This window comes from Juglans microcarpa x Juglans regia, chromosome 3D (assembly GCF_004785595.1).
Source record: "Juglans microcarpa x Juglans regia isolate MS1-56 chromosome 3D, Jm3101_v1.0, whole genome shotgun sequence".
Lineage (NCBI taxonomy): Eukaryota > Viridiplantae > Streptophyta > Magnoliopsida > Fagales > Juglandaceae > Juglans > Juglans microcarpa x Juglans regia.
The window spans coordinates 16148871-16161665 of NC_054598.1; the positions used below are offsets into that span (position 1 = coordinate 16148871).

The 12795-nt window shown below is 38.5% G+C and overlaps 1 protein-coding gene across 2 annotated transcripts in view; it reads left to right on the forward strand.

Moving 5' to 3' along the window:
• The window catches only part of LOC121254873 (squamous cell carcinoma antigen recognized by T-cells 3-like), a 32642-nt gene that overhangs the window by 14752 nt on the left and 5095 nt on the right, over nucleotides 1–12795 (forward strand). For both annotated transcript variants that reach the window (XM_041155059.1, XM_041155061.1), the window contains 7 exons: nucleotides 1993–2037; nucleotides 2190–2297; nucleotides 3496–3638; nucleotides 3733–3856; nucleotides 4117–4191; nucleotides 4799–5146; nucleotides 5225–5317. In XM_041155059.1, the coding sequence (XP_041010993.1) occupies nucleotides 1993–2037; nucleotides 2190–2297; nucleotides 3496–3638; nucleotides 3733–3856; nucleotides 4117–4191; nucleotides 4799–5146; nucleotides 5225–5317 (936 nt within the window). The remainder of the gene's footprint in view (nucleotides 1–1992; nucleotides 2038–2189; nucleotides 2298–3495; nucleotides 3639–3732; nucleotides 3857–4116; nucleotides 4192–4798; nucleotides 5147–5224; nucleotides 5318–12795) is intronic.

The following is a 12795-nucleotide window of genomic DNA, read 5'->3' on the forward strand; positions in this document are numbered from 1 at the left end:
GCAATCATGGATTGGTGCTACATGTGTAAAATGAATGGAGAATCGGTGGATCATCTCTTACTACACTGTGAGGTAACAAGGGTGTTGTGGGATGAGATCTTTCAAAGGGTTGAGGTTGCTTGGGTTATGCCTATGAGGGTGGTGGATTTGTTGGGTTGTTGGAGGAAGATGCAAGGTTGTCAACAAGTGGCAGTGGTGTGGAAGATGATTTCGTTGTGCATCATTTGGTGTATTTGGACAGAAAGGAATGCGCGTTGTTTTGAAGATAAGGAACGCACATTGGCTGAGTTGAAGAATTTTCTGTTCCACACTTTATTGTCTTGGCTTTTAGCTATTGTATTGCAGGGGGACAATGTTCATGAATTCTTGTTCTTAAATTATCGCATGTAGATTGTATTTAGGCGTTCTTCTGTATACATGGGCTATGCCTATTTCATTCATATATATAATATTTATCTCTTATCAAAAAAAAAAAAAAAAAAAAGGGTTTACATTATAGGTAAATATCTTTTGATGACTATGTGAAAGGTCAATATGGCATATAAGTTGAAGAACTCTTTCCAAATGGAATATTTTCCAATAATTGTTAAAGGCATAACATCATTACTTACCTTATTTCCTTAGCTTGCAAAATATTAAGACTTCTTTTGCAACTCAAGGAAAAAGTTCATATCCATTACCAATATTCCTTTTTACTCATGCTAATGTTTCGAGTCCTTTTATCATGATTTTGTAAGAGATGCAGATCTGATTTCCCGTTGCTTGACTTTCATTTTTAAAGAAGATAATCTTTTTGTTCATAACTACTCTCATAATACCTAGTAGATTGACTTGCTACCTATGTAGTAAACGCTTGACTTGTTTCTGTGCATCTTAATGTGCTAAACATAACTTCACTTTCTTATCTCTTCTATGATTGATAAGTCTTTTAAAAAAGTCACCAAATATCACTGACTTGAGTCATTAGAACTGCTGCCTTTTTCTTCATATTTAGCCTTATGAATAATGGAGGGTGCACGGGCAGAAATTTCCAGCAACCATGCACTTGTGTTTTTGGTGACTCTTATGGCCGTCTAATACGTGTTTTGTATGTAACTTTTCTAGGGTCTAATGTCACTATAGGCCCCCATGTTTAGGTTTTTATGTCTTATGTTACTGAGTGATTGTGTGCGCGTGTGCGTGTGTGTGTGCATGTGGGCTGTGTAACTGGCCTAGTGTTGATGGGGCTTTTTACTAATTGTAACTCCAGGGTATACCTCAAGACTTGGGCAATTTTGAGTCATTGTAAGCATCATTCATTGGGGTTAAAAATTTGGTCTAAACTCTTAAAACTGCCCCTAAAGAGAGTCCAAACAATGAATTTCCCACCTGAAAGGATTTTTTACCCTTCACATTTATGCAGACTTAGCTTTCCTCGTCATGCAATGTTATTGTATGTCTACTGCTTTTGCTTTTGCTTTCCCTTTGCCTTTTGGTTATTTTGATAAGCTGAATATTCCCAATAAGTATATGAAGATATCTCTTCCTATTCTTTCTTCTTTTCCTATGCCTATTTCTCCACGTGTCATTAACCTTAGTATTGTTATTGTCTCTCCTCTTATTACAAAGAGAGATTGTGAGCGGTCAATGGATGAGCTTAGAATTTTCTTTCTTAACACTTTACTCTATTGGTCGATTGTACTGGACTTCAATGGTCTGAATATCGATGAATTCCTTGCATCCCTAGTCAATCAGGCCTAGGTGTTGCTCTTGTTTATGTCCCATGTACTTGGGCTATGCTTAGGTCTTGTCAACAAAATTATTATTTACTGGTAAAAAAACAAAGAGAGGCCTTAAAAAAAATTTAAGCTTGACAGTAGATTTTAAAAATTATAGTACCCTCAAGTCCATTATGCCACATGTAGAGTTTCCACATCCTGTTCTCAAGTTATTCAGTTATCTTACTTATCGGGGAATAAACAATCTCAGGCACAATTTTCTCATTGATTTCAGGTATTTGGGAAGTCGCTGCAATGCACCTTTTCTACCATTGACGAGGTGTGGGTAACGTCTAATTATTTATTATAGGTTAACCTTCACATTTTCGTGTAATTTGTTGTTCATGGATAACTACATGCACATTTACATATTCATACATGCTTGCATACATCTGTGTGCTGACTATTCTATTTACTGGACCTTTTATTCAGTACCTGGATCTGTTCCTCACTCGAGTAGATGGCCTAAGACGAAGACTTTTATTTACTGCTGAAGTAGAGGATGTATTAAATTATTCATTAATAAGGGAAACCTTTCAGGTATTATTATATTTTTTGCTCTTCAATTTTTTTCACGCCTGATTTGGTAAAATTTGAATATTGGGAGTTCTAGTTGCCTTGATGACTGTGTTGGTATCTTTTGGTCTGCTGAGTGAGGGTGGGCATGATGCAGTAGGATGGTGTTAGAGTTCAAATCTTTGTTATTTGATGGTCACTACCGAGAAAAAAGACTTAAAATATGATGTGAAGTGCTTTTATCAATGTTGTAATCTGTTTGTATTCAATCACTTAAGTAATCATCTGATTATTCATACTAGACAATAATTTCATGAGAAAATGCTATTTATGAGCGTTTTATAAGTACCATAAATTTTATCATTAGAAAATGCAAAGGGCATTGACCGAGTATACAAGACTTGTACAAGAAAAACTCCTAAATGGAAATAGAAAAAGACAAAAGAAAACCATGAAAGGTTAGCTCGTTAAAATCTATAGTGGTTGCCCAAAGGAACAAAGTCCTTTCATCACGGTCTGAAGTTGCATCAAATATTGGAAGGGTAATGATTACTAGGTTCCAATCATTTGTTTAGGTGTACCTCTTTTGTATACTCCTTTGTACTTGGGCAACGCCCTGGTTTACTTGTTTTCATAAAATTAAATTTACTTATAATAAAAAATGTTTCCAATCATTTGATGTCATTTTTCTAAAAGGCTTACGAATATCATTTTTGTAAATAGATATTTGAGAGTAATTAATTGAAGAAGTTGTTGCTGAAGTTGACTTGACCGATTAATTGTTGTTATTTTCTTTACTCGAACAGGAAGAATATGTTTTCATTAGACACAACCCCGGGTAATTAAGCATAAAGTCACAAATTACGGAAATCAACCGGCTATATCCAAAATATTCATCTGTATGAATTGAATATTCCACTCAAGACTCTTGAAAGTGTTAGATTTTTGACTGATCTTCTTACTTAAAAAAAAAAAAAAAAAAATAGAAGATCTTCTTGGTTTGGCTGTTGGTCCTCATTGTAGTTTGTATAACTAACCGACCAAAGTTTTACGGTTTTGGCCTTCATTAAACTTTAAGAGAGTGTGTGCATGTGTAGATATATAGATAACCAGATATTTTGAAGAGTGAGATTTTCAATTATGGTTATCTATTTGTTTAAAAGTAATAAGGTTGATTTTTTCATCGAAATTTCCTTAAGTTCTTTTGGTTTATTACTTCCAGAATGCGTCGGATTACTTGTTAGAGCACTTGAAGAACATGGATGGTTTGGTGCATTTGCATGGTTATTGGGCCCGTTTAGAGCTAAGCCTGGGTACAGATTTAGTTGCAGCTCGTGGAGTGTGGGAGAGTTTGCTCAGGATCTGGTTTAACTATTTCTTTTTCTGCCATATAGTTTCTGTCAGCTTTTTTTTCCTGTTTTTCTTAACATTTCTATCAACCTGCTGCTTGTTTTCACAGTGGTTCAATGTTGGAAGCCTGGCAGGGTTATATAGCAATGGAAATTGAATTGGGCCATATTAATGAGGCCAGGTCCCTCTATAAGAGATGCTACAGTAAAAGATTCCCTGGGACTGGTTCAGAGGTATCATTTTTTTATAGAAACCTTTTGCATAACTTTTTTGCTTAGTTTGTTTGCCAGCTCCTCTATTTAAATATGGATTTTGATCTTCATGAATATCAGTAGCAGATTTTTACATAAATACAAAAATCGAATAGTGAGCAGTATTACCATAAAAAAATAGTGAGCAGTATTCAAAGAATAATGCTTTGTTGTTGGCCAACTCTTGTAATATATTTTGGATTAGATGATATCTCTCCTTCCTAAAAAACAGAATCGTTCAGGACATCTGCCGTTCGTGGTTACGCTTTGAAAGGCAATTTGGTACACTGGAAGATTTTGACCATGCTGTACAAAAGGTAAATTCCTCTCTGCTGCTGTTTATTGGTACCATGTTATACATGGTGTTGGCCATTGTTTTCGGGTTAGGAAGTAATGTTATTAATGTATATCTAAGTTAAAAATGCCTTAAAGAAAAGCAAATTACACTGAAATTTTCATGAGGGCACATTACTTTATTTTGATAGAATAAAGAATCTCTTAATTCTTTATGCCTAACAGATTGACAGCTTCCATTGTGGTATGCCTTCTGAATGGGATTTTCCACTTCAGTTGGTTGAAAAAGCAGTTATCCTTTCTTGGGTTGAAACTGGAACATCTTAGAACCTTTAGCTTGGGTATATTGAAGGTAATTGGATGTGTTAAAGAACTGAAAAATATATTTTGATTCTTTCTTCATTGAAGAGAACTGTTTGAAGAGTTTCTCTTTCCCTTGGTTGGTTACGTACTCTGCTTTTAAACTAGCACATTTTGCAAAATGGATCCTGTTTTGTGTTTGAGTTCTTTGTATCTGGGCTATATCTGAAGCATTGAACCCGCATGTCAATCCTTTGTTGTTTTCAAATTATAGGTCTCTCTGTGGAGTTCTCTTCTTGCTATACAATTTTCTCTCATTTGCTGTCTTAGGTTACCCCTCGTCTGGAAGAGCTACAGTTATATAGGTTACACCAGGAATGCAAATCAATAGTCAAAAGGGAAAATCCTCTTAAGAAGGATGCTCATGAAAAGAGAAAGCCAGGTTCAGACATAATTAAAGAACAGTCTCCTGCAAAGAGGCAAAAAGATGCAGCTATGTATGGGAAGGATAAAGCCCAAGACTCAAACTTAGTCGGGCCAAATAAAGTGAAAGAAATCAATGCCAAGGTTGAGAAAGAAAATAGCAGAATTGAACAACAGATGAAAGATGCTATGACTGGAAAAACTAAAGTATACAAGGATCAGTGCACTGCATTCATATCAAACATTAACCTTAAGGCAAGTACAAATTCTCCCCCCTCCTTTTCTTCTTGATCTTGGACCAGTGCACTGCTATTGATGGTTCAACTTTTGCAGGCAAACTGTGAAGATCTGCGTAACTTCTTCAGTGATGTTGGTGGAGTACATGATATCCGTATACTGCATGACAAGTTCACTGGAAAATCAAGGGTATGTCTCTCATTGTTTTACCTTTTTGTGTTTTGCATTTTTCTTGTGTGGCTTTATGTGCTTTGAATCTGCAAATGCACCTTTCAATCTAGTGCTTTTGGTTACAGAGGTATCACGAGCGAGTTTACTTTAATCATGGTTTGGCGTAAAAAATTAGTATTAACCCATTATCTCTTTGCATTGTTTGTGGCTGAGTTTATTCCATCAAGCAAGCATGAGGTTCTTTGTGTATGTTAATATTTTTTCATAATGCTGAAGTGATCATTAATGGTAAGTTGGAAGGTAGGGTAGATGCTTTAGAATATAAAGGTTTTGGGATAAAAATTTGCTCCTTTTTAAATAAGTAATCGAATACTTCATTAAGAAAATGCCAAGGGTATAGCCCAAGTACATAGGATATATTCTTTTTAGTTTTTATGAGGAAACCTGGGGACCATGCAAACACTTTTTTTTTGGTAAGTAAACAAATTTTATTGATCAAAGAATAGGCATAGCCATATACAATAAACAAGAGCATGCCCTTCACTATGTAGGCGCATTATAGACAAGAAAATCATGAAGGTCCATGCCATTGAAGTCAATATCAATGGCCCAAGTACAGAGTGTTCTAAAGAATAAATCTTTCAGTTCCTCTTGCAACCTCTCCTTATCCTCAAATGTCGTTTTATTACGCTCCTGCCATAAATGCCACATAATGCATATAGGGATCATCTTCTAATATGTTGCATGCCTCTTAAATTTATCTAGCTGGCCAGCATTTCCACTACAGTCTCTAGCATAACCCAAGACAAGTCTAATCTTCTGAACACCTCAATCCATAATACCCAAGTTGTCTCACAATGTTGTAGAAGATGGTTTGCAGACTCTCCCCTACTCTACACATGCAACACCAATCTACAATAATTACCTTTCGTTTCCTTAAGTTGTCGGTTGTGAGAATCTTCCCCAATGAGGTTGTCCACACAAAAAAAGCTGCTTTGGGAGGCGCCTTATGTCTCCAAAGCCTTCTTCATGGAAATTGAGTTTTGGGTTCTTGTGTGAGAGCCTTATAAAAAGAGCGAACCAAGAATACCCCTTTACCATCGGGTATCCACCACATTAAATCTTCTTGCTGAATGCTCAGTTTTATGGAGTACAAAAGGCTGTAAAAATCTTCAAAACTGCTCATTTCCCAATCTTGTGTTGCCCTACTAAAGGTGATGTTCCAACAGATTTGCCCCCCTGCTATCTCCATGACTTCTGTCACTGAGACATCTTTAGCACTAGCAATATTGAACAGTGAAGGGAATATCTCTTGTAGAGTGCTGTTGTCACACCATCTCTCTAGAATTTAATCCTGGAGCCCTCACCCAAATGTAATCTAGTATGTCTAGTCAAGACCTCCCATCCTCTTCTAATGTGTTTCCACAAACCCACTCCATACGTCCCCCTTACTTCTTTAATGCACCATCCCCTCCATAAGCCTCCATATTTGCTCTCAATCACCAATTTCCATAGGGCTTTTGGTTCTTTATGATATCTCCACAGCCACTTGCCAAGTAGCGCTCAATTAAAGATTCTCAAACTTCTAATGCCCAAACTACCATTAGAAATGGGCGGCATACCTTCTCCCACTTGACTAGGTGAAACTTAAACTCCTCCCCCATTCCGCTCCACAAGAAATCATGTTGGAGTTTCTCAATTCGAACCGTCACACTTGCAGGTATAGGGAACAATGATAAGAAATAAGTTGGTAGGTTAGATAAAGTGCTTTTAATCAACGTAATTCTACCACCTTTTGACAAATACATCATTTTCCATCCCTTTAATCTACGCTCTACTTTCTCCACCACTGTCCCATAAAGAAGACGCTCTCGAAGGAGCCCCCAACGGAAGGCCTAGGTAAGTCATAGGAAGAGTGGTTATCTTACACCCCAACGTGTTGGCCAGCTGTTGTAGATTAGGAACACCTCCAATAGGCACCATCTCTGATTTGTCGAAATTTATCTTCAACTCAGAGATAGCTTCAAAACAAAGAAGCAGGGCTTTCAATGCACGAATCTGATTTTGATTAGTCTCACAAAAGAGATAAGTGTATCATCTGTAAACAACAAGTGAGATATGTTAATGATTCTCCTCTCCATGGTTCCTATCGAAAAACCATCCACGAAACCATTATAAACCAAAGCCGAGGTCATCCTACTAAGCGCCTCCATCACAATAACAAACAAAAATGGCGACAACGGATCTCCTTGTCTTAGGCCTTGTGTGCTATGAAAAAAACCAATTGGGCTGCCATTTATCAGCATTGAGAATTTCACCGTTGATATGCACCAACGAATCCATGACCGCCACTTCTCCCCAAAACCACACCTCCCAAGAAGGTAGAGAATGAAATCCTAGTTAATGTGATCATATGCCTTCTCCATGTCTAGCTTGCAAATGATCCATGTTGTGCCAGCCTTCAATCTACTATCTAGACATTCATTGGCGATAAGGACTGCATCAAGAAGCTGTCTCCCTTTTACAAAAGCATTTTGGGGTTTTGTAATGATATTCCCTACAACCTCACTTAGAAGGTTTGCCAACACTTTGGAAATAATCTTATATACCTTGTTTACTAAACTTTGGAAACACCTTAAGCCCCCACCTTCTTTGGTATCAAAGCAATAAAAGTGGTGTTAAGGCTTTTCTTAAATTTTCTGACCGAGAATAGCTCCTGAAACACCCGCATAAGATCTTCTTTTATCACTTCCCAATAAGTTTGAAAGAAGCCCATAGAGAAACCATCAGGCCCCGGTGCCTTATCTTTACCCATTTTCCTCGCTACATCGAAAACCTCTGCCTCCTTAAAAGCCCTCTCCATCCGGGATACATCATTCGGCTCAATGGCTTCGAAAGCAAGACCATCAAGGGTAGGTCGCCATCCCTCCCACTCGGTTAAAAGCTGTTCAAAAAAATCTACTACATGATCGTGGATAACCTGCTCTTCCTTACTTTCCACACCATCGATTTTAGCATCTCAATATTATTCTCTCCGATGGGAGTTTGCAATTCTATGGAAAAACTTGGTACTTCGATCACCTTCCTTTAACCACAAGGCTCTTGATTTTTGATGCCATGACGTCTCTTCTAATAATATAATTCTTTCCAAGTCTGCAACCAACAGTCATTTGTGCTAACTCATCCTGTGAAAGAGGCCGAGTCTCTTGTAACCTCTCAAACTCTTGGATCTCCATCAATTTGCTTTTCTTGCTCTCCCCTATATCTCCAAAACTCTGCATATTCCAAAGCTTCAGATTCTTTTTTAGAGCTTTCAATTTACCCGCTAAGATGAAGCTGGGGGTACCCTGAAACTCGTACGAGGACCACCATTGTCTCACCCTCTCTACAAAGCCTTCTGATGTCAGTCACATGTTTTCAAATTTGAAATACTGTTGCCTTCTTCAGAGACCCCCACAATCAAGCATCATAGGCTAATAATCCGAGCAAAGACGATGCATTTGCTTTTGCCATACATCCGAAAAGTGACTTTCCCATTCTAGTGATATTAAGAAATGATCCAAACGAGACCAAGTTTGATTGTTGGACCACGTGGCTGAACCCCCTGATAGAGGCAAATCCACCAAGTTCAATCCAAGATATATTCCGAGAATTCTGACATTGTTGGCCTCATTCTTCTATTCCCCAAACACTCACTTGGATATCTTGTAACATTCAAGTCTCCTCCAATACACCAAGGGAGGTTCCACCAGCTATATACTCCAGCTAATTCTTCCCACAATAATCTTCTGTTGTTGTCTAAGTTAGGACCATAGACACCTTCAAAAGCCCACAAGAAATTATCTTATACACTCTTGAATGAGCGTGCCCCCAAGTACAACCCTATAAACTCCTCCATTTTCTCCACCACTTGTCTATCCCACATCAACAAGACACTTCCTGAGGCCCCAATAGAGGTCATATACACCTAATCCACATGAACACGACTTCATAAATTTCGCACAATTTTCCCATCAATCATTTTCATCTTAGTCTCTTGTAAACAAACAATGTCCGCCTTCCACTCCTGAAGCAAGTTTCTTACTTGAAGACGCTTATTAGCCTCATTAAGTCCGCGAACATTCCATGATATTATTTTGGGTTTCATTGAGAGAAAGCTAGCCCTTTCCCTTTTGACCTACCCCTTCTGGAGCTACCCTCAGAGTTCATAGACCAAGTCAATCTTTTCAACTCACGCTGCTTTTTTGATCCATCTTTTATGTGCATTTGGTGTCCCACTTCAATGGCTGTAAGCAACACCATAAATTGCTCCTCATAGCCTTCACACTCCAACCCCACACATTTTTGTAACTCTTTTACCTTATGAAATACCCAATCTAATACATTATAATGAACTGGCAGCATGTAACTCAAGGGAACTGGATCACCCCCCTGCAGTCCATCAGCAGACCTTGAGTCTCCTCCATCAACGAAAAATCCTCAAGCCCAAGCTGTCCACTTAGAGCCTGAGAGAGACTCTAGTCTCCTCCACCAACGAAATATCATTAAACATAGTGGCTTGCTCACTATCGGGATGTGATAAACCATCTAAGCCCAACCCTTCCTCTTTATCGATCTCAAAATCATCACATAACTGTGCGGGTAAGTTCATAGTGTGCATCTCGGCATTAACTGTGCATAACGGCGATTTATGACCCCCCAACAGAGTCAGAGAATCCATAATGGGCTCGCCGGTCACTTTCTGCATCTCCACCGTGCATATCGGCATCTTCTGTGTCACTGTCGGCAACTTCTGGCCCCTACTCGTGCATATCGGCGTCTTCTGTGATGCTGCCGGAAACTTCTAGCTACCGCCATCCTCACCTATGCATATCGGTGTCTTCTGTGTCACCGCCGGCTGTAATGGTCTTTCTGAATTAACTTCCCAGTAATGTGCAGGAACAAGTACAATAAGGCAATAAAACAGAAAACAGAAAGAACACAAGATCAAACCAAGAAATCTACTTTTGATTTCCTGAGAGAGATTTTCGAGTAATCTCCAAACTCCTTACAACAATGAAAATTCACTTCGTAGTTTCTTTTTCCCGTCCCCTTCCATTTACAAGAGTCTGTTATTTATACTAAGGCTACACAGTAAAACGCAGCCATTTAATTCAACTAATCAACTAAAAACAACGGCTATTTACAATTGCCAAAACGCCCCGTATCATTAAACACAACGCACCGCTTCAAGTAGCCGTTTCCTTCTTCAGACTTAAACGCAACACACCATTTCATTCTTCAAATAACCGTTATCCTTCAAATAGCCGTTAAGCCCAATACTTACTACTGCTACCCACTGCTTCTTCAAAAACTCACCCACGACAAAGTCTTCTATAAACTTTTCTAAAAAGAGAGAGCCATTACATTCCGCCTCCCTTAAGACTCTTGTCCACAAGACATTATTAGTAAAAAAAAAAATTTCTTTTAGAGAACCTTACCCACTAGGTGTGGATAAAGGCCTCTCAGGTTCGATAAGGATTCCCAAGAACTGTCCTCAACTGGAGCTCCCAACCACTTGATAAGGACCTCAGTAATAGATTGATTACCTTGTTTCTTCATTCTCCTCTCTAAAATTAATTCAGGCTTTGGTTGAATCTGTCCAGCTGCATCAGTTGGGGGAAGAGTTGGCAGTGGACCAATGCCTTGACCCAGTTTCTTTTTTAAACATGACACATGGAACACAGGATGTATGGAAGAAGAAGATGACAACTGTAACTTATAAGCAACAGATCCTATCTTTTCCAAAACCTGTAAAGGTCCCTTAAAGCGAGGAGCAAGTTTCATATTATGCCTCAAAGAAACTGATTTTTGTCTATAGGGCTGTAATCTCAAAAACACCCAGTCACCAACTTGAAAACTCCTCTCAGACCTTCTCTTGTCAGCATAGAACTTCATTCTGTGTTGAGCCTTATGAATGTTTTCCTTCAACAAGGATAAAATCTCCTCTCTAGACTTCAACTGGAGATCCATAGCTTGATTACGAGTAGTACAAGGCACATAAGACAGCAACTTAGGTGGGGAATATCCCTAAAGAGCTTCAAATGGAGTAATAGTTGTAGTAGAGTGAGTTGTAGTGTTATAACACCACTCAGCCATGGACAACCAGGCAGACCATTCTTTAGGCTTCTGTCCAGCATAGCATCTCAGATAAGTTTCCAAGCTTTTATTCAATGCCTCAGTTTGTCCATTTGATTGTGGATGGTAGGCTGAGCTAAAATCCAATGAAGTACCCTGCAAAAGAAACAATTGCCTCCAAAAGGAGCTGGTAAAAACTGGATCTCTATCCGAGACTATAGATTTAGGCAATCCATAGAGTTTAAAAACTCCAGAAAAGAAAACTTGTGCAACCTTAGTGGCTGTGTAAGGATGTGATAAAGGAAAGAAATGAGCAAACTTTGTTAACCTGTCAATAACCACAAACACCATAGAATAGCCATTGGATGATGGCAACCCTTCCACAAAATCTATAGAGATATCATGCCAAGGAAGATCTGAAACAGGTAATGGTTGTAGTAAGCCAGGATATTGCACATTTTCATGTTTATTAACTTAATAGATTTCACACTCTTGCACCAGTTTCTTAATATCTCGCCTCATGCCTTCCCAAAAGAAATCCAACCTAGCCTTTTTAAGAGTTCTATGGTAGCCTACATGGCCTGCCTGTAGGTTGTTTTGAATGAATTGCAAAATTTTTGCCTGGAAAGGTGAAGATGGTATCACAACCAATCTTCCCTTCCTTAATAATAACCCTTGCTGCAAAGAATAGTGTTTAGGACCCTCTTGCCCTTGTTGTAACTTAGATAGAATCTCAGAAGTTTTGGGACACAAGGAATAACTATTCTTAAGTTCCTCTATCCACAAAGGTGTAGGGAAAGATATTAACGCAACCATGGCTAACTCTTCTTCATTTCTTCTAGAAAGTGCATCAGTTACAACATTTTCCTTGCCTTTCTTACAAACAACTGTAAAATCATATCCAATCAACTTGGAGATCCATTTTTGTTCTGCCCCAGTCCCTACCTTTTGCTCAATCAAATACTTTAAAGCTTGTTGGCCAGTCTTCACCTTGAAAGTATGGCCAAGCAAGTAAGGCCTCCATCGAGTCACTGCAGAGACAAGAGCTAACAACTCTCTCTCATAAGTGGACAACAATAAGGCTTTACCTTTCAAGGCCTTGCTGTAGAAGGCAATTGGGTGGCCCTCTTGCATAAGGATAGCTCCCATCCCAATGCCTGAAGCATCACATTCAATAATGAATGTTTTGGAAAAATCTGGTAAATTTAAAACTGGAGGATTGCTGACAGCTTTTTCCAAAGCTTCAAAGGCAACTGCAGCTGTTTCATCCCAATGAAATGAGTTCTTTTTTAACAAGGAGGTCAATGGGGCTGCAATGGATCCATAATGTCTTATGAATTTTCTGTAGTAGCTTGTAAGACCCAAAAACCCTCTTAAGG